The 25890-nt window shown below is 38.6% G+C and overlaps 2 protein-coding genes and 1 long non-coding RNA gene across 13 annotated transcripts in view; 1 reads left to right on the forward strand and 2 right to left on the reverse strand.

Annotated features, from left to right (window-relative positions):
* Position 1: 1 nt before the first annotated feature.
* On the forward strand, positions 2-21267 carry LOC100743232 (retina and anterior neural fold homeobox protein 2-like; the record flags this gene model as incomplete). The annotated part of the gene is made up of 3 exons (XM_024369697.2): positions 2-317; positions 2313-2506; positions 18030-21267. Coding segments are annotated over 3 exons (906 nt in total), but the record flags the coding sequence as incomplete, so codon positions are not given.
* Positions 5984-13082, reverse strand: LOC112213359. 3 transcript variants are annotated; one of them, XR_002947262.2, is made up of 5 exons: positions 12607-13082; positions 12116-12466; positions 11765-12049; positions 9634-11671; positions 5984-8104 (listed from the first exon to the last, which is right to left on the reverse strand). It is a non-coding gene; the product is annotated as an uncharacterized LOC112213359 (long non-coding RNA). The 3 variants fall into 3 exon arrangements; XR_002947261.2 differs by lacking the exon at positions 12116-12466; XR_002947263.2 differs by lacking the exon at positions 12116-12466 and having other exon boundaries at positions 11447-11671; positions 12607-13033.
* The window catches only part of LOC100750045 (muscle LIM protein 1), a 16753-nt gene continuing 11946 nt past the window's right edge, over positions 21084-25890 (reverse strand). For 5 of the 9 annotated variants that reach the window (XM_024369689.2, XM_024369692.2, XM_024369690.2 and 2 more), the window contains exons 6-9: positions 24308-24395; positions 23010-23306; positions 22358-22678; positions 21084-22013 (exon numbers count right to left, since the gene is read on the reverse strand). In XM_024369689.2, coding sequence (XP_024225457.1) covers positions 21737-22013; positions 22358-22678; positions 23010-23306; positions 24308-24395 — 983 coding nt within the window. In that variant the 3' untranslated portion in view covers positions 21084-21736. Of the gene's footprint in view, positions 22014-22357; positions 22679-23009; positions 23307-24307; positions 24396-24495; positions 24581-25017; positions 25154-25528; positions 25561-25890 lie in introns of those variants that run through there. The other 4 variants (XM_003491754.4, XR_002947254.2, XR_002947253.2 and 1 more) reach the window with 4 other exon arrangements.

The raw sequence follows: 25890 nt of genomic DNA on the forward strand, positions 1-25890 counted from the left end.
GGCCGCCGGTTTCGAGGCTTCTAGCTGTGCTCTGGCTGCCAGTGAAATGCAATGTGGATACGGGGACTTGAGTTCTTGCTCACAGATGAGCCAAGCTGCTTATCGTTACACAGCTGCGAGGGCTGCTGGTTATCCAGGCAACGCGGGAACTACGAGTACAGGAAGCACCACGCCGCTGGGGGCCCATCACACCACCCACTCTCATGCCCACGCGCACCACGGGGCCCATGCAACCCCCTGCTCGGTAATGGCCGCCAGATCTCAAGAGGTCCACAGACACGCCGCCTCGATCTTCCCGTCGGCCATTAATCTACAGAGTGAGTGCTTTTATCTGTTCTTTTGGGAAGAGGGGAATAGATTGTGTCGAGCTTTCTCTGGACGAGAAATGTGCTTTTCTATTTTACTTTTGTCCTACATTATATTTTATGATTCTATGATGATTTTATTTTGTATTATATTTTATAATTTTATAATCATTTTAATTTAATTCTTGTTTTAATATGTCAGAGATTGTTTAGGATTTTGGTAGCTTTTAGTTTAACATAATTTAGTTAGTACTTGAAGGGATTGTATCGTAGAGTATTCCTAAGATCGTTTAAGCGACAGGGAATATTTGTTTGTGAATTTCTTCAAAAAGGAGAATTTGGTTTGACAGTGGCCACTCTCTTGTTATTCTATAATAATTCTATTCCATAAGTCTTTCATATTCCTCCACCAATATCCTTTAATTCCGTAACCCAGCTTGTGTTATCCACTAAAAAAATTAACCAAATTCATAAGTAATTTCCTTTTTCCATAGATGGGTACAATTTCTCTTTCACTAAAATTTAATTTATCTAAAAGATATCATAATAAAACTTCACAGTGAGTTTATGTACTTCACTTCTATCCGGTCTCTTTAGTAGGAAGATAAAAAGTTAACATCGCTGTTTATTCAGAGATTTAAAACCCTCGTTGCTATCTTTATAAATAGTATCTTCTTGTTTATCTCTATTATTTACACAATTTCCAATAAATATATTTTAGGACATAACCATGAAACACTAGATCCGGAAAATTCCAAAGCACCAAGGTCCGTATTAATTGTAAATAAATGCTGCAGAGAGAATCTAATGAAATTCTCTCTTCGATCCAGCAAACTCCCGTTCCTCGAGGACAAGCGAACAAATCAAACACGCTACGTCGTTAAAACGATAGAATTTACAAAGGAACAATCAATTAGAGGTGCAGGAAGGCAGCTCTGAAAGGCGCAGGCGGGGCGAAGAAGACGGTCTTTCCCGCAGAAAAAAAGAAGAGGGTGGTCCTTCTTTTCTCAAGGGAAAGTTGCCATGGCATGGTCTCCATGCTCGAACCTACCACTGTGGTATTTCCTCTGGAAACGACGACAAGATGGCACTGAAAATCAATGGATGTGTCTCGTCCCCTCTTTCCCTCTCTTTCGTATTCTTGCTTCTCTTTCTTCGTCTCTCCCTCATTTACCGGTTCGTTCATCTGGTACCAGCTCTGCACTGTCTCATCCCACGTTTCCTTCACCCCTGGCTCACTCTTTCTCGCCCTCTCCCTCTTCAGTCACTCATTGCTATGGTTACGTTGCTCGCTATCCCAGCCATCCTCACCTATATTCTATAATCTATAAGCTACCTCGTGCTCACAGACACAGAGCTCTTCGTGCAAACGTTGCACCTTGGACCAAGTAATTCGACCACACTGATTTTCTTCATATTTTATCAGCCTCGCCAATGTGTGGCTGATTTAGAGGAACCCTGGAAGTTCCGTCTCTGACTACTGATTAAGAGAAAGTTGGGATAAGTTGATTTAGAGAGTTGGTGCAGTAGGTGAAAGTTTTATGCTAATGTAAGTTCGTCTTAGCAAGGTTTATGTCGGATTGATCAATTCATTTCCTACATTTTACGTACCATGGATTTGGTTCTGAGATTTTGGAAACTTTTTAAAGAGGTTCATGAGGTTTTGGTTAACATTTTGTGGATTTTGTGATGCATGGGTTTAGTTGTAGAAACATAGAACAAAAGGTAGTTGGAAAAGTGTACCAAGAAATAACTCTGAAAATTGAAGATTAGGTAATTGTTCTGTTTGCAATTAGAATTATGAATCGTGGATTTGGTTAAAGATTCTAGAAATACATGTACAAAAGATACATAGCTAAATTGCAAATTGTGCAATAACCGTAGCGTTTGCGACTAGAATCAAAGAATATTAAATTGAATTCTTGCTCTGAACAATTTCGTAACACCGTTTTAATAAAATACAAATCATTTTCACTGATTCAAATATCTTTCTTTTCTTATTTTCAGGTGGATTAGGATATAAGGCTTACTCAGGACACGATGGTTTAGCAGAGAAGAGAAAACAACGTCGGATACGAACGACGTTCACATCGGCTCAGCTTAAAGAATTGGAGCGTGCCTTCCAGGAGACCCACTATCCGGATATCTACACTAGAGAAGAAATTGCCATGAAGATCGACCTGACGGAAGCTAGAGTCCAAGTAAGTGGTGTTTTAACTCAAAGAAAGAAGATAGTGAAACCTACAATGAACTGATCAGCTTCATTTTCTATAAACTCAAATATGTATAAATTCTATCTTTTAATATCCAAGAAACAGGTGATTTATTTCTACAAATTCATTCATTATAAAATTAGCACGAAAAATAGTAAATTTATAGATGCCTTTACGAAATTAATATTTCTAACATCATTATTTTATTATATTTCACAATTTATAACGTTGATCAGTGTAGCTTCTGAATGACTCAATGTTGTACAATTCACTATCATTTTCTTTTACTCTCATGTGTATAATAGTCATAGCTCTAATTGCTGTTTGAATTTGTGTGCTTTTTTATGATTGCAAATTGCGTTTTGAAATACAATTATAATTGAACACAACGAAACTCAACTAGTTAATAATGGTAAAATTATACTATCCTCGTGAAAAGTATATCTCAGAATTATTGTATTTATATAAAGAATGTATTGCAAGTCACTTAACTTAGTGACTGTCATGATAGCCAATAGGATTATAAAAATCTTATATACTATATCATTATCCTAAAGAAATCCTCAAGAAAGATTTTCTCGTATAACTTTTAAAACTTAAATGGAGAATTCAATTAACCCAGCGACTGTCGCAATAATAAAATTGATACTATTCTTTGAAACAAGCGTAAAAACTCTAACGAATTTGACGATTTTCCTCAAAAGAGCGTTCCAGTCTGATTGCAAAGATCCCAATCAAGAAAAGCTGGAAGAAATAAGCTGGACAATAGATTATTCTTTCGTTGACTTTTACTCGGAGGTCCTCCCTCTGGCATCACCTAAAATGAAGCGCCGGAAACGGAGGGACAAGGGCGATGGTGGAACCCGGACGCTATGTAATTGCATTACAAGCCCCATTTTCGTTTTCACGGTTACCTGCAAGTTGCTACTTGATGGATTATACCTTCTAATGCATGTGACGGATTAACTTGGACTTCTTACACACTGAAGATTCTGCAGGGAGATCCTCGTGTCTTCCCATGACGCACAATCGAACACGCGTTATTTATGATCAAATTAATGTGTTTTGCATTTTGGCGGCTCTCACCAGCTCTTGTGGATAAACCAGTTCTCTCTTAATCTCAAATGCGTCGATATCCATTCTCTTCGCTTTTCTTACGTTTTCCTTTTTGGCTCTTTAATCATAAATTTTAGCGGTGCTCGCCTTCTTTGTAGTTCTGTATTATTTAGATAGAGCGACTCATATGAGGCATTAAGATCGAAAGAGCTAAGCCACATTTTTTCTGCGAATGTAGGTTTATAGATTGAGTGAGGATTTTTATGTAAACTGATACGTATAACGAATACTCTGCCTCGAATATTTTATGATAAATTTGTATTCTCTTCGTTTTTGGCTTTTAATTGCCATAAAAGAAGAGTATGATCGCACGTTCATCTACAAGAAGGGAAACTGATTGAAGAGTAATGTAAATTACAATGATCTGTCGTTGTCGAATATCTAGATAATTCATTGCTCAGCAATAGATCAACATTAAATAATCAAATAATAAGATTTATTTTCAATTATCTCAATTATTATCCGATATGTGATGTGCTCACGAATGGAATTTCCTCGTGTGATATAGGAAACATTGAAATATGAGATATTCGTAATCTTGAAAGAATTCATTGATGGTCTTTTGCATTTGTACACTAAATTGTACAACTGCTGTTTCTTAAATCTATATACTAGACAATAGAATTTATATAAAAAAATGTCAACATATTAATAGTATTCCATGTTTCTTATTAATATTCATTGGCATTCATGTGAGTTATATTACGTCTAATTACATTTTTCTGTGTTATATACATTCTATGCATTTTTGAATTCTGTGCCTGAATTCTTAAATTTTTCATAAATGTATTCATTTTTCCCAAATCGGGTCCAAACAACATCCATTGCACTGACTGTTTCGTGCTCGTGTTTATTTCAGGCTGCGAATTGCTCAGCTTATCGAGTATTGGTGTTAGCAATGATTGGTGATGAATTTGGAAATTGGATAAAATTCATACACTCTTATCACAAATCTACCAAAGTGTCAGGAAAGTTACGAAGCAGAGTTATTAGAACATTTAATAGGTGAAACAAATTCCAGCTCGGCTTCTGTTCCTCTAATTGACCTGGTAGTAACTTGAATTTGATCCTCCATTCTACCTAACAAAATTCGCACTTTCAATAAAATTTGATGCGAGATGAATGAATTCTATCTGAATGACTATTCACACCTATATCTTTTTACATCACAAATAACTGTATTTCTCGTATTATCCCATTTAATCACCCCTTCTGACATCAATCAATCTCAGCCTCATAATTTTTAATCTTCAGCGTCTCCCTGAAGGAAAAGAGGATTATTTCAGTAATTTTCATCCTGGGGATTGATGAATCCAAAGTGTATGACTCTTTCGTCTATCTTCTTACTTTCTATTTCTCAATTGAACTTCATGAATATAAGGATACCTTTGACGATGTCTCTACATTTTAGGCAGATGTCTGGTCTCGTTCCAAGAATAGATGGCTTTCGATAGACAAGGATTGTGTGAAGAACCAACGTCTCCCTTAATCTTGATCCTTCTATAATAATAATAATCGTGCTTGCCAATCACAGAGGCTGCACGTTAGCGACCTGGGAAAATGGTAGTCACAGTGTGCTATAGTACGCCGAACTCTTGCGTCGGATTAAATTTATCACATCGTCCAAGTGACGGGAATTGCTCGTGCGACGATCATCGTCGTCACGCCAATGTGAATGGAACTGCGGTATAGCTTGTTAAACAGAATTATTATAATTGAACGTTGGTATAATCATAGTGAAGAAGATAATTTACAGGAGCAGGTGAAAATTTCCGGATAAATAGATTTTTTTATTTCTGTTAGAACAGTGAAAGTTTGAGATTTTTGTTGCTGAGCTTTTCGTTATTAGTTGTCTCTCGTTATGGACAAATTTCTGTGAATCGTTTCTATGAATAAGAAGGATTTATAGCAATGGAAAATTATATCAAATCAATTGCAAAAGAAGAGCGTAATAGGAGATAAAAGGAACATTTCTTTATAAATATAAATAATGTGTAATAAACATATAGTAGATTTCATTTTATTGACACTAGAACTACTGATAACTGAAGCGTAAAGCTTGTAAAAAATTACAGTAATTTTCATCACTTGATCAATATCAATGCTATTGATGTGCTATTGCTTCGATATCAATAATAGAGTTTTGTATGTACATTACACCTATCCGTGGGATTACAGAAAAATTTGAAAAAAAGACATCGTTCGCTGTAAAATACAGTAGCAAAGCATAGTTGCTGTTTCAAATATAAAAAACGCGTATACGTTTATCAATTAATTTAATAGAAAATTAATTCACTGATAAATAACTACTACAAACAATAAATATATATATAAATATAGAATATGTATAAGTATTAAATGCAACTTTTTCAAAGTTGCACTATCAAGGAATCATTTATTGATTTAATAAATGTTCCTCTTATTGTCCTCTGTTCTGTATTTGATTGATGTGTAATTCTGAAAGCCACGATGTACCGTGGCTAGTGTAATATTTTAAGAGCGAAAATTGCAGTTGCGCCAACAAGTTTAATGTCATAAAATCTGTATTTTGCCTAATTGCGAAACAGGCTGTTCACTTTTGACACTTATTACCAGCCGGTAAATTCAGTTAGCTAGGAACTTTATTGCTGCTAACACTAATCACCGATGTCCCAGAAACATATTCTGAAAACATGTTCAGAAATTACATTATCAGGGAAAATGTAATCTCGTCGATGGCAACGGTGCAAAAATATATTGGAAACAAACGAGCTTAGGTGTTTCGGATTACGATATCATCCGCGACAGTTGTTTGTGACGTAAATGTCATGAGTCCTCTAACTATAGTATTAATAATTGATCCTCTAACGATAGTATTAATAACTAAAAACATGAATTATTCTATTATTAATAAGCAGCTTAGAATATGTTCAGCTATCCATTATGAAAGTAGAATTCCCAATTTGATAATCCTATAATTTCTATTCTATTAGTTCGCTGATAACAATAACGAAAAATTAATTATTCTATTATTAACAATGAAGGCAGTGTAATCTATTTATCGTGGAAATAGAATTTCTAATTCTGTCATTGTACTATTTTTCAATCGTAATGGAATCAAGGCAATGAATTTTTCCATTAATCAAATTTCTAATTTTGTTTTAACTTTTTCTAATTTCCATACTTTTATATATAATTTCATCGCTTTATGAAATTACGTTATTGAAGAATAATAAATTATTTTCGCATTCCTATTAATTACATAGAGAATTTGAGAAATCAATGGCACAAGGAATTAGAATTGTTTAGCTGTAACCGAACGTTCTGCTTAGCTCATCTGGAAACCGTAAACGTGAACGTACTACGCACGCATGATAATCAAGCACGAAGTTACTATCAATTTTCTATTAGTTTGCGGCATCACGGGCCGACCGCCATTTCTAGAGAGGTTTTCCCTGACGTAGGGTAGTCGCTTCGAATCTTCCCTAATTCCTTAGCCTAAGGTCCACCCTTAAGACATCTGGAAACTTTATCGATTTACATCACAGATTCTCGTTTATTTTATTGTAAGATACTTTACCAATATTCACATGCAATTACGTACGATCGTCAAATTAACTTTGAGACATTTTCTTCGTTCTTTGTAGATCGTTTGAGCAACTTGGTATTTTGTACTCTTTGCAACGTCCATCGTTTGATTAATTGTGAATTAACAGTGTCGCACGACGCGAGAAAAAAAAGACAAGAAAATTATATTGTATTGTATTGTATGAAACTGAAACTGTCGTTCAGACTCTGAAAGAAGCGAAAGGAGAGGATGAACAGAGGGATAACCGTGAAACAACGCACAATGGATTTCATTAAAATTTAAAAGAAGGAGAAACATGATGAAGAAGAGGAAAAGATGAAAAATGAATAGAGCTAAAAACAAAAAGAAGAAAAGGATCTGCAGTTCTCTTAAAAACAAGTTACCTTAAAATGGAACGCAAAACAAGATCTCCAAGTAACAGATTAAAAATTCAATCACTTTATGATTGGCTCCGTTCGTCCAAGGACCAGGGCACCTCCATCATTCCCCATAAATCAACATCTTGGCCGAGGAGCTGATCCGCTCAATTCGCCAGCATTATGTATGCTCGCAGGTTGTCTGGAACGTTAATGGAGTTGTAATTCATACGGAATGACATGTGACTCAGAACAGTGAAACGTGTCGCCACGCGACATTCTGCCACCCCTGTCCATGGTGTCATCAATGGGATGTAGCACAGAATAGAAGCTACCAGAGGGTGAACAGGCTGGTGTTGCTCTGCTGGACCAACAACCGTTGCTCTTACCAGCTCCTGAGGGTCTACATTCAATTGAACAAAGTGGAACGATCTAGCCAGCTCGATTAATTCCATGGTGGAATCATTTTCTATCGCTTGAAACTTGTATGGTTTGGCGGAATATGGAGATCGGTTGGTCTTCTTGAAGTTGAAGCAATTGTGACATCTGTAACAGAAGTTGCAAGCTTAGATATTTCGTTCAGAATGCTACATCAATTTATTGATTGAAATCAGAAAAGAATTGTAGAGTTTGCGTTAACAACTTTGAATTCTCTGCTTCGAATACTATATTCGCTTGTTCATGCGTGAATTTAGGAAAAGAAAATTTTGTAAAATTTATGTAATATAATATTATGGAAGATATTGCGGAGGAACGTCGCTCCTAAAACTATAAGAACTATTATGATAGACTGTTACCTTGGATTTTATGTCGTAGGTATTACAATAGTTATTTGTGATATGAGATCAGAAGATTTTACAAAGGAGAATTGTCGTGTTGGGAAACTATGGAAATTGCATTAAGATGATAAGATATTAATAAAGTAATATTAAGATAATACATAATGGATATCTGAAAGCAGTACATTTTTACATTATGGAACACTATGGAGGTATTTAGAGGAAATCTCTCTTCTAAATATATTTCTGACATGTTATCATCAGGTTTATATATTCCAATAAAATCCAAATTTTGATGAAATTTTACTTCCACGAAATAACAAGTTTCCAGGCGTTATCAAAAACTGTGGCAGAGATATAACAAAGGAACACAAAGGGAACTAGAGGAGAATCGAGTAATTTAGAGATAGACAGCCTTGGGAGAGTCCTGGAAAATCAACATGAATTTCTTTTCCCCGATGGGACACAGTCGAGCACCGTCACGGGAAGTTGGAGGGTGATCGGGGAGCAGTCTCTGACGAAGGGTCTTCGCCGGTAAGAAGAGGCAGTGTACTCAAAAAAGAGGAGAAAAACACACTTGGAAAAAGTCGAAGCAGAGAAGAAATACAAAGATGTATTCCACTAAAACGCAGACATAGAAGAAAAATAAAGGCGTCCTCCCCTGGGAGCAATAAATATCGTCATCTCCCATCTATATTAATTAGACGTTAGTATTTTGTGTCATAACTAACTACAGTATAAAATGATAGAATATACAAAATAGAATGAGAAGATAATTTGTGAATGAAATATTCATGACTAAAATGAGAAAAGATATACATAGTGTAACAATCAATGGTATTAATAATTCTACTGTTAACAATTCTCTTCTGATAATAGAGAAAACACAGCCAATGATTCTGTCTATGATATATAGGAAAAAGGTCCACTGACGATATTCCAAAGCAACAGAAAATAGCAGAATACAGTTTGCAGCCAAAAGGAGAAGGCCAGGAGGAGAAGCAGAAAAACATATCCGGCGTAGAAGAATGAATGATAAATGAACAGGGAAGATGTAGAAAGATCAAAAAGCAACGACGAGATAGGCAATAACGCTTCCAACGAAAGGATCCTCGTTGGGAAAGAGGCAAGGAAAGAGGAGAGAAGGGGGATCGGTTGGTTCGCTGGCGTCGAGGGATGAAATGGGGAAAACATTGGAGCTGGCTCGACTCTGGTAGGCCGAGGGTGGCTGATACACAAGGGGCCCATGGCCGGAGTGTGCCCTGGTAATTGCGAGCTCTATGTAGATCCACTTACGGTGATTAAAAACTGTCCTGCTGGGTATCATCTACGGAGAACGACGTCGACTGTTGCAAACACACCGGTGCACGACGGTATTCGCCGTTTTCCACGGAACTCCTTCGACGCTGGCCTGCGCGTTATCGCGCTGATAGTTCAGATTAAGCTGGGTAATTGGTGTTAAGAATGGTCTGAGTGCGGAATACAGGGACTGGTATTTAGTTGCCAGTTGGAGAACCGTCAAGGAGGTACTAGAGGAATTTAGTTAATGCGAATATATGTGGGTAGCATGGGATCTTTTATTTTTGTTCGAATTACAGAGTGAAGTTTTCTTCCTTATTTCTTGCTGCGAGGACAGGTCAGAGTATTTGGAAGAAGAATTAATTGGTCGAGAGGTATTCTGAGGAAGTTTTCTTGAGTTAGAGTGAGGATTTTTGGTATGACGCTCCCATAGCAGCTATTTGCAATTAGGAATTGGTAAGTGTTATTATTTCTTCTGTGTTAGATGTCAGAATATTTGAGAAACGGATAAGGTGGTAAGGACATCAAAAAAGAGATTCTAATTAAAAAAATGAACTAGTAAAGAGCATCAAGAGAGATTGTAATAATTTAAAAGGAAACGTGCAAGGTTATCAAGAAACAATCAAGAAGAAAACTCCAGCAGTGAAAAAAGCAGTTTGGGGAGAACAAGAAACGGATTCCACTCCGTGTAAAAGAGAACTTGAAAGTCAAAAGGAAAGATAAAAGAGAATTGCTGGGATGAAAAATAGCAGTGCAAGATACTGGAAAGAAATTCCAACGATAAGAAAGTACAGGAACTTTAAGAAGACGCTTGTAATAATAGGAAAAAACCAGGACGCACAAGCTTTAACAAAAAAGAACTTACAAAGACAATAGAAGGAAAACTCGATAATTGAATGAAACGATTATAAAAAAGAAAATTCCAATAATAAAAAATCTCACAGAGACAGTAGGAATTGAAGAACAATTACAGCCGAGATCCTGACCAAGATTTCTGGGATTCTACTGTTCTCATACGTGAATCAACTATTAATTGCATTACTTAATCGATCTTACAGTACTCCTCATATCTAAGTTACTATGACTAGAGTCGAAAATACTGTTTCGCTTGACTTAAGTAGTGAAACACAGCAGTGACAGCGAACCGTGACGGTTGTGGTCAGACACGAAAGTGGATACACAGTTAATGAGATCTGTCTATAGCGATTTATTCATCAAGCCGGATGGCATCGGCCTGTCCGATGCATCTCTTAATCAAGATTTTGTCTCTGCAGAGCCATGCGTTTCCGTCCCGAACTTATTTGGTTAATTGAAGAAGGTAATTTCTGACGGCTGAGAGTGTAGCAATCACCATCAACTGCAATTCTATTATCGAACGTCTGATTTAGTACCCTTAACGAATCCTTAACCGCTCCGGCTTTATTACTTAATCTTTAGACGAGCAAAATTGGAATTAGTTTTATATTAATAAATTAATAAAGGAAGATCAATAAAGGAGTCACGATAAGAGAAATTGTTTCCTATTCAAGCATAGATAAATATCGTTATTGTATGAATATTTGTAGATCAATTATATTAATCTATTTTGTAAGATCTATTATCGAGAATGATATTTCTAAAATTTGAGATTCTAGTTTGAGGTTCTGAATACAATTTTGCTCTGCCACAATTCTATTCGTCGTTTGTTTAAGAAGGATAAAGACAAAGTCAGTGATCCTAGAGTCCAATGATCTCTCAAAGCTTAGAACTAAAATTGAACGTTCAGTTATTAAATAAACTTTCAAGTTGATTGGATAATACATTTCGCTACTTTGTAACACGCCAGGTAAAATTTTGCTTCGTCTCGCGGTAATTCTATTTGCCAATTTCATTTAGTAAGATTAACAAAGAATGTCTAATGATCTTTCGAAGCTTGAAATTAAAAAGTTGCATGTCCTAATTTTTTATTGATCGTCGATTAAATATAGAAATTCCGCTACTTTCGCAATTTCTAGATGAAATATTGCTTCTCTGCATAACAAATCTATCTCTCCATCTGTTAATAAAAATAAAGAAGATAAAAATAAGAAACAGCAGATTACTATCTGCTTCCAAAGCTTAGGTTTAAACGATCGTATGTTCGAATTACTTCATTTGTATTATTCAATGGAACGTGAAAATTGCGCGTTTTCTGATTTATCGTCAAAGCGGAAGTGATCAGGCGTAACAGTGACTTCTCCTGACTTCCTGCCGTCGTGATATTGATAGCACCGCTTCGGATATATCCTTATAACTCGCTTAATGTGACGCATCGAGAGAATCTTGGACGTGCCGTGAATCTTTCACGAGCTTCAGCATCCTCCGGTATGAAAAGCGAATCCTTTGGTCTGATCGGGCGTCACATCTTTCACTTTCAACGTCCGCGTGACGAGATCTTAAAAATTCATCGAACGACGGTCAAAATTGAAATTAACATGAAAATCAAATAAGCAAAAATTACGTTATAGACGAATGGGAAGTGGTGAATTTGAAATCTGAGAGACGCGTTTCCGATCGTTGCGCATGATCCCTTCTCGTCGCTTTCCTACGTAAACGAACTTAGTTCCAGGCAGCTTGTTCTTTTTTCTAATCTTGTTATCGTACTTTTCTAACTTTCACTTCGCTTCTTGTACAAATTCTTAACAGTGTCGAGCAAGTTCTTTAAAATTCGAAAGATTTCCAAACTCCTATTGTTCCCGCCGGAACCTTACCATCCGTCGGCAATTTCTCGCGTTCCAGCATTTTAATATTTATTTTGAGGTTATTCCGTCTGCTAATTCGATTATTTCCATATTCCTGAGATTTTCTTTTCCTGAAGTTGTATTTATAATTACGTTGGTTTATAGGTTTTAGGTTTGTGAAGCTTTATGTTTTTTAATTATTTCATAGTAATTTGAATCTTCTCAAAACAGGTGAAAAGATTCTGGGATATTAATCAGTGTCTCTACTTACATTTTTGTTATGCCACGTTTTTACAGGACTAAAAGAAAGAATCATAGACCAGATAACAATACGTAGATGGTATAAAGTGATGTCAAATTTTTGATCTGTCGTATATCTGTTTCAACGGTTCGATAAAATATTCTTTACTCGTCTCACGACATCCCACCACGCTGCCACGTCTTTCAATCCTGAAATATTCTTGTTTTCCGGTTAGGATCTCCATCGGTAAGTTGGGATCAGCCCCTCAGGGCGGCAACCGAGCAAAATCCTCTGCTAACCTATCCAGAAGGAGGAAATCACTACGACTCACAATCGTTAGGGTTAATCTAATGAACAAATACACCGCAAACTTGTTTCTATCGACACAGAATCCCTAATGGTCCGTCCATAAGCTTCCACCCTCTCCCTACCAAACTGTTTACGCTTGCTTTCGAAATATCTGTCCTCCTTTCCACTTAAATTACAAAATCCAATCGTATTCATATTTCAGTTGAAAAGGACGTACTATTTGGAAGAAGAAGAAGATCGAATAGAGCATAGATTTAATGATTCTCTGTTTGTGACTGAGATAACTTCGAATACTTTGGATGTTCCAGTTGCTGCCAGAACTTCTAACTTCGTCATTTTCTAGGTCTTCGTTTAATCGGTGAATTTAATTGCATTTATTTTTATGGATAAAATCGTTTTTCTTTTTGGTTACTGTTTTTTTTCTTTTTTTTTTTTTAATCTATAAATTTGAATCAATTCATTCTCGTTCAATCGGTGAATTCAATTTCATTTATTTTTCTAGGTAAGATCATTTGTGGTTTGGTCGTCTTCTCTTGCTTGGAATCTATTTGGTTGAAGCAATCTTCGTAATATACTGGCTAAATTATAGTAAGGAATATCGCAGAGAAATAGTAATTTTCATTAGCGTTACGAGTCAAAGTTCTAATAACCAAGGAAAGTTGCCTCGACGGATCCGTCGCTACTCCTTATCCTATAGACATTACTTTCATTGCCATCGTCTATTTCTCCATTACTTTGTACAGCTTACAGTCAACAACAACCTACAACAATAATTTTTTAATTCGTCCCTTTTAATGCTTTCGTCGATTCCATTTTTCCTTTAATTCTCTCTGAAATCTATCAAAATACCTGTTACAGGTTCTTCAAAATCCATAATTCAGGATTCAGAGGTTCAGAAATTAGTGATAGAAATGTAGAGGGTTGATCATACGAAGAAGAAGGAAATATTTTTCAATGAGATCGTCATCCTACGTTTTATTATAATCGCCAAGATGAGGAATGTCATAAATCCGAATGAAAATCCCCTGCCATTGTTATTCTCTCGCACTGTCGAACGTTTAAATTAAACTGAGGATCACTGGCAATTTTTAATAGCCGTTTAATAAATGAACAGAATCTTTCAACCGCTTTAACCTTACCAGAACAGTAGCATGAAAAATGGCATTAATATTCGACGAGATTTCCAAGTTCTCGTTAGTTCTGAGGTATTTTTGGTTGGGAGAGACACGGATGGTTCAACGAATGTAACGTCGTTGCTGACTGTAGCCTGATGAAATTACGTCACCGTCGGGCAAAAACTATGTGACACACGCAGAAAGCCGCGGGTACGTGCCAGTGACAACACTAATAATTCGTATTTGGCCACCGACCAAACCCCGAAGAGACCGTAGAGCATGTGTGCCGTTGTTTGCCGAACGGACGACGACGACAGCGTGAATTAGGGAGACTACGTGCCGGCGTTAATGTTAAATAAATACGGTACGCCTAAATAAAATGCAACGAGCCGCACCGACAGATGTCCACCTCGTTTTGGATAAATATTTAAGCCTCGCTTTACGCGCCCCGTTGTCTCTGCTTCGCTGCTTTCCTCTGCTGTCAAACAGCCCTCGCTTGTCTTTGCAAATTTTTCTCTCAGCCGTTTCGGCTACCTTCGTCTTTCTTCAAGTTCTCGCCGCAGACTTTTGCGACTGACTGGCAGCTTCTCCGTTGAACTTCACGCAAAAGTCTCAAATATCTGTCTACATGCTCGATATTTGAAATCTTGCTACGTGGGTATTATAAAATCAACGTGAAGCTGTGTAAAAGAGCGGAAAGATATCACAGGGATTCAGCGAGGATAAGAAGGATCAACGGTATAAACCTAAAGAAACCTGACCTCCGACTGGCTATCGACTGCCAGGAATTTGTAAAATCATCCTCTGGTTCATCGCTATAAAAATTCTAATAATCACAATATCAGAAATGAGAAGACAAAGGATGAATAACGTTAACCCCAAGAATCTCGAAATTTCCATTCTTTACGCAATCTGTTCCAAAAAAAGGTACATTCTTTACCTTGCAAAAAATTCCAAATGACAGTCTCCTTAATTCCAGAAGCCTGCAAAATCCAAGCCTAACGCTGCTGTGTGTCAAATAGGGATCATGAAATCATCATTCGGTTAATCGAACAGTGGAAGGTCTATAACACGCTCCACGTTCTTCTCAAAGTTTACACGAATTTCTGGAACGGAGAAAGCGCGGCTGTTGAGCAGAAGCAGTAGCAGCCAACAGCAGCAGCAGCAGCAGCAGCTGATAAAATCCAATAGCAGTGTTTGCCGTCCGGAAAGGGCAATCACGTTCATCATGGTGTTCCGCGCCCCTGACTCTCTGAATCCACCCCTTTCCCCCTCTTTCCCGGCTTCTACCACTCAGCCTGCTCCTACAACGCAGCCGCACCTGGAAAATCTAGGGGTGGGATCCACGTGCGCTCATGCCGAGGAACGAACGAAAGGGGATACAGAGAGAGAGAGAGAGAGAGAGAGAGAGAAAGAAAGAAAGAGAGAGAAGATGAAGAGAGACGAACGATGGCGGGAAGAGGGAGGGCAGCTTTACTGGTCAGATAAACGGTAAAGCAAATAAATCCGCTACTTTAACATGCAGGTCACCGCCGCTTTCCGTTTATTTTATTCGTTAAATATTTCATTTGGCCAACTAGAGCCAATTACGAGCGTTGCCTGCGCCGACGTTTCGCTCTGACGAGCTGGACACGGACATGACGCGCTTTTACGCCATCCAATCCCCTCTTCCTCTTTGTCTCCGTGAATCCATAGACGTTTTTGGTCGGTTTTTCATCATCGTACATGGTCGCTGGAATTTTTTCACTCGAAGTGGATATAGCAGCGTAGTAGGCAAATGTGTCGAGTTGCAGAGTTTTCGCTATTATACTGTAGATTTTCTGTAGTAAAAGAAAACAATGCGTGCAACGATGAAATGGAAATGATACGTCAATTAGATGGCGGATTTTGATTCGAAAATTCAGTTTTGTAGAAAGTTATTTTATACGTGAGAATTGGAATATTCCGAAGTGAAATTCAGAATGATAATTTAAACGGACGAAGGAACACGATAATTGAAGAATAGTCAAGTACATACCTGATATGTAATTCAAGCAGTTAAAATACTTGGGAGACGAAACAAATTTTTACGTACATAGGTTCCCTTCCTTCACATTTCTTCGTAAAGATCTAATTACACGTAAGATTAAATTGAGTTGGATATTTACCCTTTGCACTCCCATGTGAAGTGTAATTCGACATCAGTTTTTATCTCAGGAGCTCCTTTGTCGTGTCCCATTCGACATTCTTTCGTGTCCAAATCAATAGATGTCGCGCGCACATTATCGACGCTCCTACCAAACTGGCTTATTTACCTAACTTATATCAGTCCGCTCAGAGTTTGAAAATTGTATATCTGTCGTCCTGTAAATATTTACAATGAGTGAAAGGAGCGAAATAAATAAGAACTTTGACAGTAGTGATAGTGATGACTATACAAGAAATAGATCTTGAGTATATAGCTGCTAAGCCTTAGGAGCTGCTGGTAACAAAATTGAAATAAACTTCGGAGTGCAAAGGGTTAAACGTGTTGGTTTGTTTTCTAAAGAAACGAATGATGAAATCGTAATAGTCAATTATATTAAAAACACTGTAAGTACAAATACAGAGATAGTGTATGTACGCTGATCGTAATCGTCGCTCGTTCAATGCCCGTAAGTCGATAACAATTTATTAGGTTAGCAACTAAGTGATTGCGGATTTTGTCATTAGGTGGTATTGCCAACCTAATAATTCTTCAACTCGCTACCTATTCGATTATTCGACTGTCCAAGAGACCACGTTCGTATATTTACATCGACAGGTGTTATTATAAAAAGTTCGAAGTTGGAGTTCATACGTAACTCCGGTTGACGATTACCAGTAACGGCAATAATATTTTGTCCACAGTTCGTTTGTCTTTAGACCTTGCAAAACAAAACAACGTTGGTATTCCAAGGCACAATAATATGAGTTTCTGCCGATTCAAATCTTCCATTGACTCGTGTGTCGCTACAAAACTAACCCTTTGCACTCGATGGCCTTCTCGGTCGGGCGTAGCAGCAACTAGAGGTGATTTTGCGCATACGTGACGAGTGTCTTGTAGGTAATATAAAATGATTTTATAAAAAAATTAACTTAAAAATCATTATATTTTAATAATCTATTTACTAATCTGATATATTTACATCTTCGAACATATCATTTTTTAATATCTTTTCTGTATTTTTTTTTTTTTACGATAATTTTAGAACATCTGCCAAGATGCATCCTTGGCTTGTCGGGACAAGTATTGAAATAATAAGTTGTTTTGTGTCTTTCTCCTGCTTTGTTTCGGTAAGAACACACCTTACAATCCTTTTTTGTTCTTGTTAAAATTACATGGAGCTTTACATTTAACCGAATTCCATCACAATTAGCAGTCGACGTCGAAGCTGTATCTCGCGGTTGTCGAATATCTCCTCTCAACTGGTCTACTAAAGTTCTTGTAAATCGTGGTTAAGTAGACTTTCGTTCTTTTGCTTTTTTACAGAATATAAGAATTAATTAAACAAATTTCCAAATCCATTTTTTTAGAGTTTCTAAATTTACGAAACTGTAATACTTCTGCCACCATCATCGAATGTGAACTAGCGTCGGAGACGTTGCCAGAACCATAGTTCCGGAAGAATTTCAGCAGAAATATTTCATCTGCAGCTTAAAGTGTAACACTTCACATTTCATAACAAACAATATAAAGAGCCAAGGAATCTATTTACGAACCAATACTGCGCTCTCATCAACTGGAGAGGTGGAAATTTAGCATAAACAGGGACTATCGCCTCTCATTCCCCTCTCTAGTGGCCACGCGGAACGCCGTGGTCACGGAAAATAGCCTCTCGAATGCAAAGGGTTAATACCCTATAGCTATAAGGACTCTTGAAGGTCCACGTTTAATTCCTTTACAATTTAACCGAAAACATTTGTCTCTTCAAAATCAAGTACTCGCGTCAAACCATCCAACGTTCCCTCTCTCATACATCCGCCTCTCATCTAAACAAAATCATCAAAATCTGTGTCCTATAATTGCAGGTATGGTTCCAAAATCGGCGTGCGAAATTCCGGAAGCAGGAGAGGCTGGCCCAGCAGAAGTCCACGTCCCAAAGCGGTATAGGAGTAGACAGCGGAGCTTCCAGTCCCGTAGGAGGCAACGTGAAAGCAGAAGGTCGTTCTCCAAGAAGTCCAGCGACGCCACCAGGCAACTCGAACAGCGTGATGTCTACGAACGAGGCGAAACCAATTCCGAATCCGAATCTTGTGAGCGTGAAACACAGCAGCGACACGGCTACGGAAGGAAACTCGCCCAACACGCGAGGAAGTAACAGCGGCGGAGGAACATGGGGCTCCTGTAGCCCCAGGCCCTTCTCTGCAGCGCTACCACCGTATCTATTGGACCCGCTGCCTCTGAAAACCGCGAATCTCTACTAATCGTGGCGACGAAACCGCTCCATCCCGGCGAAATTATGTAAATATAGAAAATATCGCACGCCAGAGCGAAATACGGATGCTGTTCAGGCTCTTCCGTCGCAAGGTCGTTTTCATTGGTTCGTTGGACGCAGTCAAGCTTTCAAGCTTTCCTCGTCAAGGAAGCAATCGAAGGGAACAGGAACTTTTTGCTTTTGGATCCTTTCGGTGAGATTTATTTTCAGTTAATTCTAGTCTTCTGGAACTTTAAACGATCAAACAGTGAACTTGGAGGTCTAAATATTGAAATATTTGCAACTGTAAATACCTAAAAGTTTGGAATTTGAAGAAGCCAAGTATTTGAAAGACTAGATATTCGAGGATATTGTGGAGTTGCGAAATTCAGGTATTTAAAATTCTAGAAACTTCAGGGTTTGATATTTTAGCCGCCTAAATATCTGTAGCTCTGGAAAGCCAAACGTTTGAAATTTTCTAGCTACTTGAATACTTGGAACTTCAGATGTTTAATTGTAAATTTTGGTGCTCTAGATATCTACATTCTTTTTCTGGATTTCTCTAATGAGAATTGTTTTTAGCTACGTTTGATCGTTTACCTTTACAATTTTTTCATTATTTTTCATCGCTGTCTGTATTCGTTGCTTGTTGCTTTAATTTTTCATTAATTTGGGGAGTTTATTTAGATAAATTGGATTCTTTAATGTTTTTATTCTCTTTTTTTCGTGATTTACAGGAATCTTTGGTTTTTAGACATTTGATGAGATGCATTGCTAATTACATCTGCTTTTTATTTCTATTGACCTTTCGTTTTATAATTTCTTTCAGTGGTAACCGTGTGCATTTGTCGCCGATTGCTTTAATTTTCCGTAAATCTAGTCTCGTTTAGGCAAATATAACTTTTAATTCTCTTTTTACTGGCGTGTATAAAGTGAGATCATGAGAAACGACCTCGATGGAAGATATTTACGATGATTCGAAAAGATTCTCGCTGGAAAACCTAGTGATACCGATATCTAAGTACCGTCCTACATTCCTCGTTGATTAGTCAATGAATGGGTAGCATTTATGTGGATAAATCGCACGCAAAGATGTCTAAAAACAAAACCAATCCGGAGCAAGTTTGTGAAGAAAGAAGCCAGCAAAATTTTTCAAAGAATCTAAAAGAAATTTGAAATGTAACTTGAAGCTAGCAAGATAGAGAATTTCATTCGACTATCAAGATGAATGTTTTGACTTTAGACGTCTTAAAAGCAACGAGGAAAGACCGTGAACAAAGAAAAGGTCTGAACAGCGTTCTCTCCACCACTTTTGTCAAAGTAAAAATAAGCGACACGTTATGGAGAATATCGATGTGGCCGGCACTTGTACAGTTGTTGCTATAAATATAGAAGATTAGTGTTTTACACCGTAAACTCATACTTACTGGTCCATCGAACAGGGAGCAAGGATTCTTTTCCCTTCAAGGTGAACAAAGAGAAGAAGAAAACGCATGTTTAAGAAAAGAAAAAAAAAAAAGAAATAAGAGCGAAAGCTAGATTGTAGCTCCACCGACGTGTGTATCATTGGCCATTCAATATACATCCACAAGAATTATACATTAGCGTAATAAGATTTATTAAGGTCCATTCGTAATAAGGTGTATGTTAGTCCATGTCCCTGACGATACGAGAACCTTTCTGAGTGAAAGCGATCGAGAGAAAGAGTGAGATAGAGTGAAAGGTAGGAGAGAAGAAGGAAAGGCAGCCAGTTCCCGAAATGGTCGAAGGAAAACTTATCGCTGTTCGTTTCGCGGGAATTAAATCCTTCGGTCGAAGAGAAACGACGCACGTCCCATGAAGCGCGTTTAATCTTTAAGTACCGCGATAGAGATCGTTAATCGATAGACTACGGATTTTTATGCGAAATTAAATTGCCTGATGTAGCTGGTACTTCGATAAGAGTACCACGATTTTCTTAGATTTTTTGAAAGTCTAAAAGGATAAAAGGAATTAGACACAGACGTGAATGTTTCAGGTTGCGCATAAAGAATTAATGGATAAAACGAATCTAAATTCTAATTACTTTGATAAAATCCAGGTCTCTCGGTCGAGTTTGTGAAGATAATAAATTCGCAGGAAAATCCGTAGCCTGATAACCAACAGCCTGGTGATTTATCAAGCCGAGAGAAGAAAAGGTATTTATTTTACACGAACAACTAGCTAAACGTGATCCACCGATCTCTGTCCGATCTGTGTTCAGGCCTTGTGTCTATTTGCGGCTACTTAAAGATTAAATCATTGATGATTTCCAGCATCCCTAGGAAACGCAAATTCCTACGAGACTCTCGCAGTTGGAGGAACGTGTCGTTACTCTCTCGACGTTCAAACATATTTTTATATAGTAAATGCTTCGGATCTATCGTCTAGAAGAATTATCGGTAAGGATGCGCCGAGGCTTACTTGAAACGATGACTTTTCCTTCGACGAGGTCTTCGATCAGACACAATTGGAATGTCGAGAATGCCGCGGAAACGACGTTTCGCCGCTTCCCTTTCCACGAAAACACAAGCCAACCCTCTGGTTTGTTTTTATCTTTTTTTTTTTTTTGGTTCTCTTATTCTTTTTTTCTCGAAATATACATTTATTGAAAATAATCATATTTTGCATCTGTTCTTTTTCGCTCGTCATTTCTGTCGTTAACTACAATTGTTGCTGCTGATTGCGGTCCAGGTATTTGTCCTTTGTACTCTCTGTGTCATGCTCGTCACGCCTTTTCCCTCAGACAGCAGACCCTAACTGGAGAAAGTAGATGGAGTGGAAATTTGGCCCAACATTGGTCCCTAACGGAAGTGGACAGGATACTGAGTCTGCTTTCGAAGAAAAAAGGAGAGCATCGAGCTTCGATCCCGCGAATTTTCGCCATACAAAAGTAATAAAAGCTTGCTCGTTTACATGTGGTTCGATTAATCGTGGTATCTCGGTCGTTCGTGCGCCACGTCGCCAAAGAGCATCGACGAAACGTGCGTGCAGTCTTCGTTACGATCGAATAATCGGTGTGTCGTCGTTTAGCGAACAAATTTCTTGGCTTTCTGTTTGATTTCTGGAGCAGCGTGTTTTTCGTCACTTCGTCGGAGTTAGTCGAGGAGTCAGGCGTCTATACATATACATATTCCTATACACACGAATAAACGAAGAGCCCAGTGCAGTATCGCTTGCCACAGTTCTGGTCGTTTATTCGGCTGTATATGGCGGATATAATTATATTTATGTGTATATTTATATTTATATATATATATATATATGAGACTGGTTTCCAGCGTTTCGACGTTCCTGAAGAAGTTAGGCCATCGTCAGGGTACCCGCCCCCATGCCGAAACCTACACCCTTCGGCCCGAAATTCCGGTTGTAACAGCCACGGCAGTAAATGTCCCCGTCCGGGGCATCGTTCAGATTCGTAGAGTCTAACGAACGGTGGCACTCGGCACAGCTGAAGCAGCGCTTGTGCCACACGCGGTTCTTCGAGATCATCTGCTCCGCAGCGTACACTGGGTAGCCGCAACGCGCGCACCCGTGACCGTCGTTTCGCTTCTGACCCACCTGAGGCTTGGCATCGATGCTGCAACGATTTATGAAAGCGTCAGAAAAAGCTAGGGACGAGTGTTTAAAATCTGTCGAATAATTGGTCTGCGATCAGTGACTGTTTAAAACTTGACGTATCTGTAATTCTCTCTTTGGATTCTAATCACGTTATTGATGCAGATTCTCAGACCTGCCATGAAGAACTGGAAACCGGGAGGATCACGAATATGTCATCTATTCGTCGTTAAAGTTTAGAATCCGAAGTTGATTATCTCTACGGGGAGAACTACTGCTTGAATCTTCTTCGGATTAGAGTCAAGATACTCGGATTCAAGACGGTTCAATTTACATTAATCGAGCTATTAAGCGTTAGAAACTTACTATGAGGGAGCATGATCTCCATTGGTTGAAACGAGAGTCGGGGTATGTCCGAACCCAAATCCTTTGGGTCCGAACAGTTTACTGTAGCAAGATCGGCAGTGGATTTCCTTGTCAGGTCCATCACAGGCTAGCATGGAGTCCAGAGGTCGATGGCATTCGGCACAGTTGAAGCATTTCTTGTGCCACATAGTACCTTTGGCGAGCTGTTGTTCGGCGGCAAATACCATGCCACCACAGCGGGGGCATCCCTGACCAGCTGGTGCCTTGATAGCCGTCGTATCAGGATTGTAAAATGGGCGAGAGGCTGATATTTCTTCCTCCCTGGAAGAAAAATTCTCTTTCACATCCTGCTCTTTCCAAAATATTCCCTTTCTCGTTCGTCGTTGTTCTATGGTACTTTGTTTGAATGCCTGAGACCCTGCAAGCTCGAACATCTCAGACTCTAAACATCTCGATACACTTGGGAAGCCAGAAGACAATTTTTGTTCTTTTGGAACTCTAGATGCTTGAACGATTTGACACCCAAATCTTTAGAATTCTAGAAATCTAAGTGTTTAGAACTCTAAAGACCCAAAGCGGGCGAGCCAAGCGTTTCAAGTTCTAGATACCTAAACATTTTAGGAATAACTAACGAAAGGAAAGAGTTGCTCACGTTAGGCCATCGGTTTGTAAGAATCCCGATCCACATGCGAATCCGTATCCGTGCGGTCCCCATTTCTTTCCGTAGCAAGTCTTGCAGTAGACGTCTTTGTCGGGCCCGTCACAGGCGATGATAGAGTCGAGAGTTTTGCTGCAGTCGTGACACTTGTAGCATTTCCTGTGCCATTCGCGGCCCTTTGCAAGCACCTGTTCAGCAGCGAATACAACGCCACCACAACGTGGACAACCTTTGCCAGGTGGGGCCTTGATTACGGCGGTGTCGACCACGGTTGTACGAGGAGCAGCATCGCTGTATTACAAAAATTTGACCAACTTTTACCATCGACCCTTTCAGTCACCGATATTAAAGCATCGAGTTGCACGAATGACAAAATAAATTGTTTAAAAGTCGAATGTTTCTTTTTTTTTCATTTTACAGGAGAAGCTCATCTTTATTGAGAGGCTCGATGATGAAATTCAAATTTATTCTCGTTCAAGCGACTCGACTCTGGTTTGAATACTGGCAAGTGACGAAAAGAAAAAAGCAATCCATGCAAATGACCGGCTAGTCCATACCGATCGGCAATTAACATTCAAAATTCTCAATGCTAATGAAAAACACTACTGAAGAGGTTTAGAATGCAAGTTGGTAACGTCAGATACGAATGGTATATTTTCTCGGAATTTTATTTCATTCTTTCTTTCTTTTTTTTTTCTTTTTCTTTATAGTACTATCACGTTTGGAATATACGAGGAGGAGCATGCGTTTAGTGCACGATGCTGAATTAAATGTACCAGAGGTGTTATTTACGATGGTGTTTTAAGAATTAGTATAGTCAACACTCGGAAGCAAATTTAGCGGCTGAAAAATAAGACAACGGTGAAGGTGAGTAATAGCGCAAAGCGTTAAGGCGTCGATTCCTGTGTATGTATGTATGTACACGTATATCCGTGAAGACACATGCAAACGTCCGTTCATTCCATCTTTCACTCGTCCGGATTTCTTCAACTTTGAGAGGTAAATGGAGCTCGACCGGCTCCTCGAGTTAACTCTTCTCGTATGATCAAACTTTAATCGAAACACAAATTACTCCATTACTGTTAAATTTGAATCTAGTCGTTATATGCGAAGAAGAATTTGAATTTTCTCCACTTGAAGGAAGAATTTGGAAAACTACATTTGGCGTGAGAATTAGTTGAAAGAAAAACGGTGCACCCTGAAAATTGGGCGGTCAGGCGGACAGACACACACACACACATGGAGAGATGGAGTAGCTGATAATGGAATAGCATAACTATGGGGGCGCGTACCCCTCGTCCTCAATATCGCACTGCAGCCCGATCCACATAACCCCAGCATGGCCAATGCCTCGCGGACCGAATTTCTTCGGATAGCAAGCTGTTAAGCAGACAAGCGCATCATATATAGTGAGAGTGTAGAAGCCGAGGCGGGATATCTTTCGTTTATTCCCGTCTCAGTCTCGGCTCTGAAAACCCACCCATTGGCGTAGCAGTCGCTTTGTAGGGCGCCACCACCCTGACCATAGCCATAACCCTTCGGTCCGAATCTCTTTCCGTAGCATACTGCAGAGAACACGTGTTAAAGGTATCTGCTCGTTCTTGACCTAGTTGCCTATCGTCCTCAGAGTATGGCATACTTGGATGTGTTCTATATAGCCTTGTACATTTTCTTCTCTTAATCTTCGTCAATTTTACAGATTGTTAATTACCGGTCGATACTCGTCTTTAATAGGTACGAATATTCAACATCGATTTTCCGCTTACATTATTCTAACACCAAGGAATTTATAGAGTTTCTGGTAAATGTAGGTAAAAGTAGACTAGATCGGTAGTAGACCAGAATATAAGAACAGTGTGAATTGATGAGTCATGAATTATAGGAGGACACAAGTTGAACCAAAGCAGACTAGATTGGGTACCGACAATGATTGTTACCATCTTTGAATGAACACATCCAGTACTTCACACCTGCGGATCTTAGAAAAGCGTAACGTACTCACCTTTGCAGTAGATGTCCTTATCAGGACCTTCGCAACAGTTGACCGAGTCTAATCTCTTGGAGCAGTTGGCACATTTAAAGCATTCCTTGTGCCATTGCTGCATGGCACACAAAGGGACGTGTGTTAGTCACTGAAACTGGGAGGGACCGCAACGTGTCTTACGTTCTATTACACATAGTTATTCCCAATTTTTGCAATCGTTATTCTCTAATAAATTTAGTTGGAAAATCATAGTGCCTATTTCTATCGAAACAGAGACTGAGGCGTTCTTGCTGCTGTTACTTTCCAACCAGCGTCTTGAAAATCGTAACAGAAGTTGTGAGTGAAAATGAAACAAAAGGAAACAAAGGTCAGAACACTTCCGGGGGCATCTCAGGACAACACGTTGAACCTCGCTCCTAGAAACGAGGTCTCTCTCCCGTTTTCCAGAGGAAAACACGTGGACTAAGTCTTCTTCACGTTGGAGCTCGTTTTGTGTGACTATTTATGGGACACTTTGCGCCAGTGTATACCATGGATCTTAGTTTTAACTATGGACCATCGCTAAAAAGGATACAGAGGATCGACCAAAGACAAAGGATGCAAATCGTTACTTAGGTCCACCAGCGACTACATTACATCCTCTCTCTAACTTTTGTTTCAACAAAGATATTTCATCGAAATTGGACTCTGGTTCTTGACATCGTCATTGTGCATAGGAACTATAGGAATTTTCTTGGTATTTTTCCCCATCATTTCTTCTTTCATCTAAATACTACGACTTTGCGAAGTTTATCTCTGCACTGTGATAAATATCTTTTTTAAATCATGGAAATTTTGTCGTTGTGCTTCTGATTTGTTTACTGAGCTTCTGTAGAGTATCTGTTATCCTTA

This window comes from Bombus impatiens, unplaced genomic scaffold (assembly GCF_000188095.3).
Source record: "Bombus impatiens unplaced genomic scaffold, BIMP_2.2 scf_0637, whole genome shotgun sequence".
Taxonomy (NCBI): Eukaryota; Metazoa; Arthropoda; class Insecta; order Hymenoptera; family Apidae; genus Bombus; species Bombus impatiens.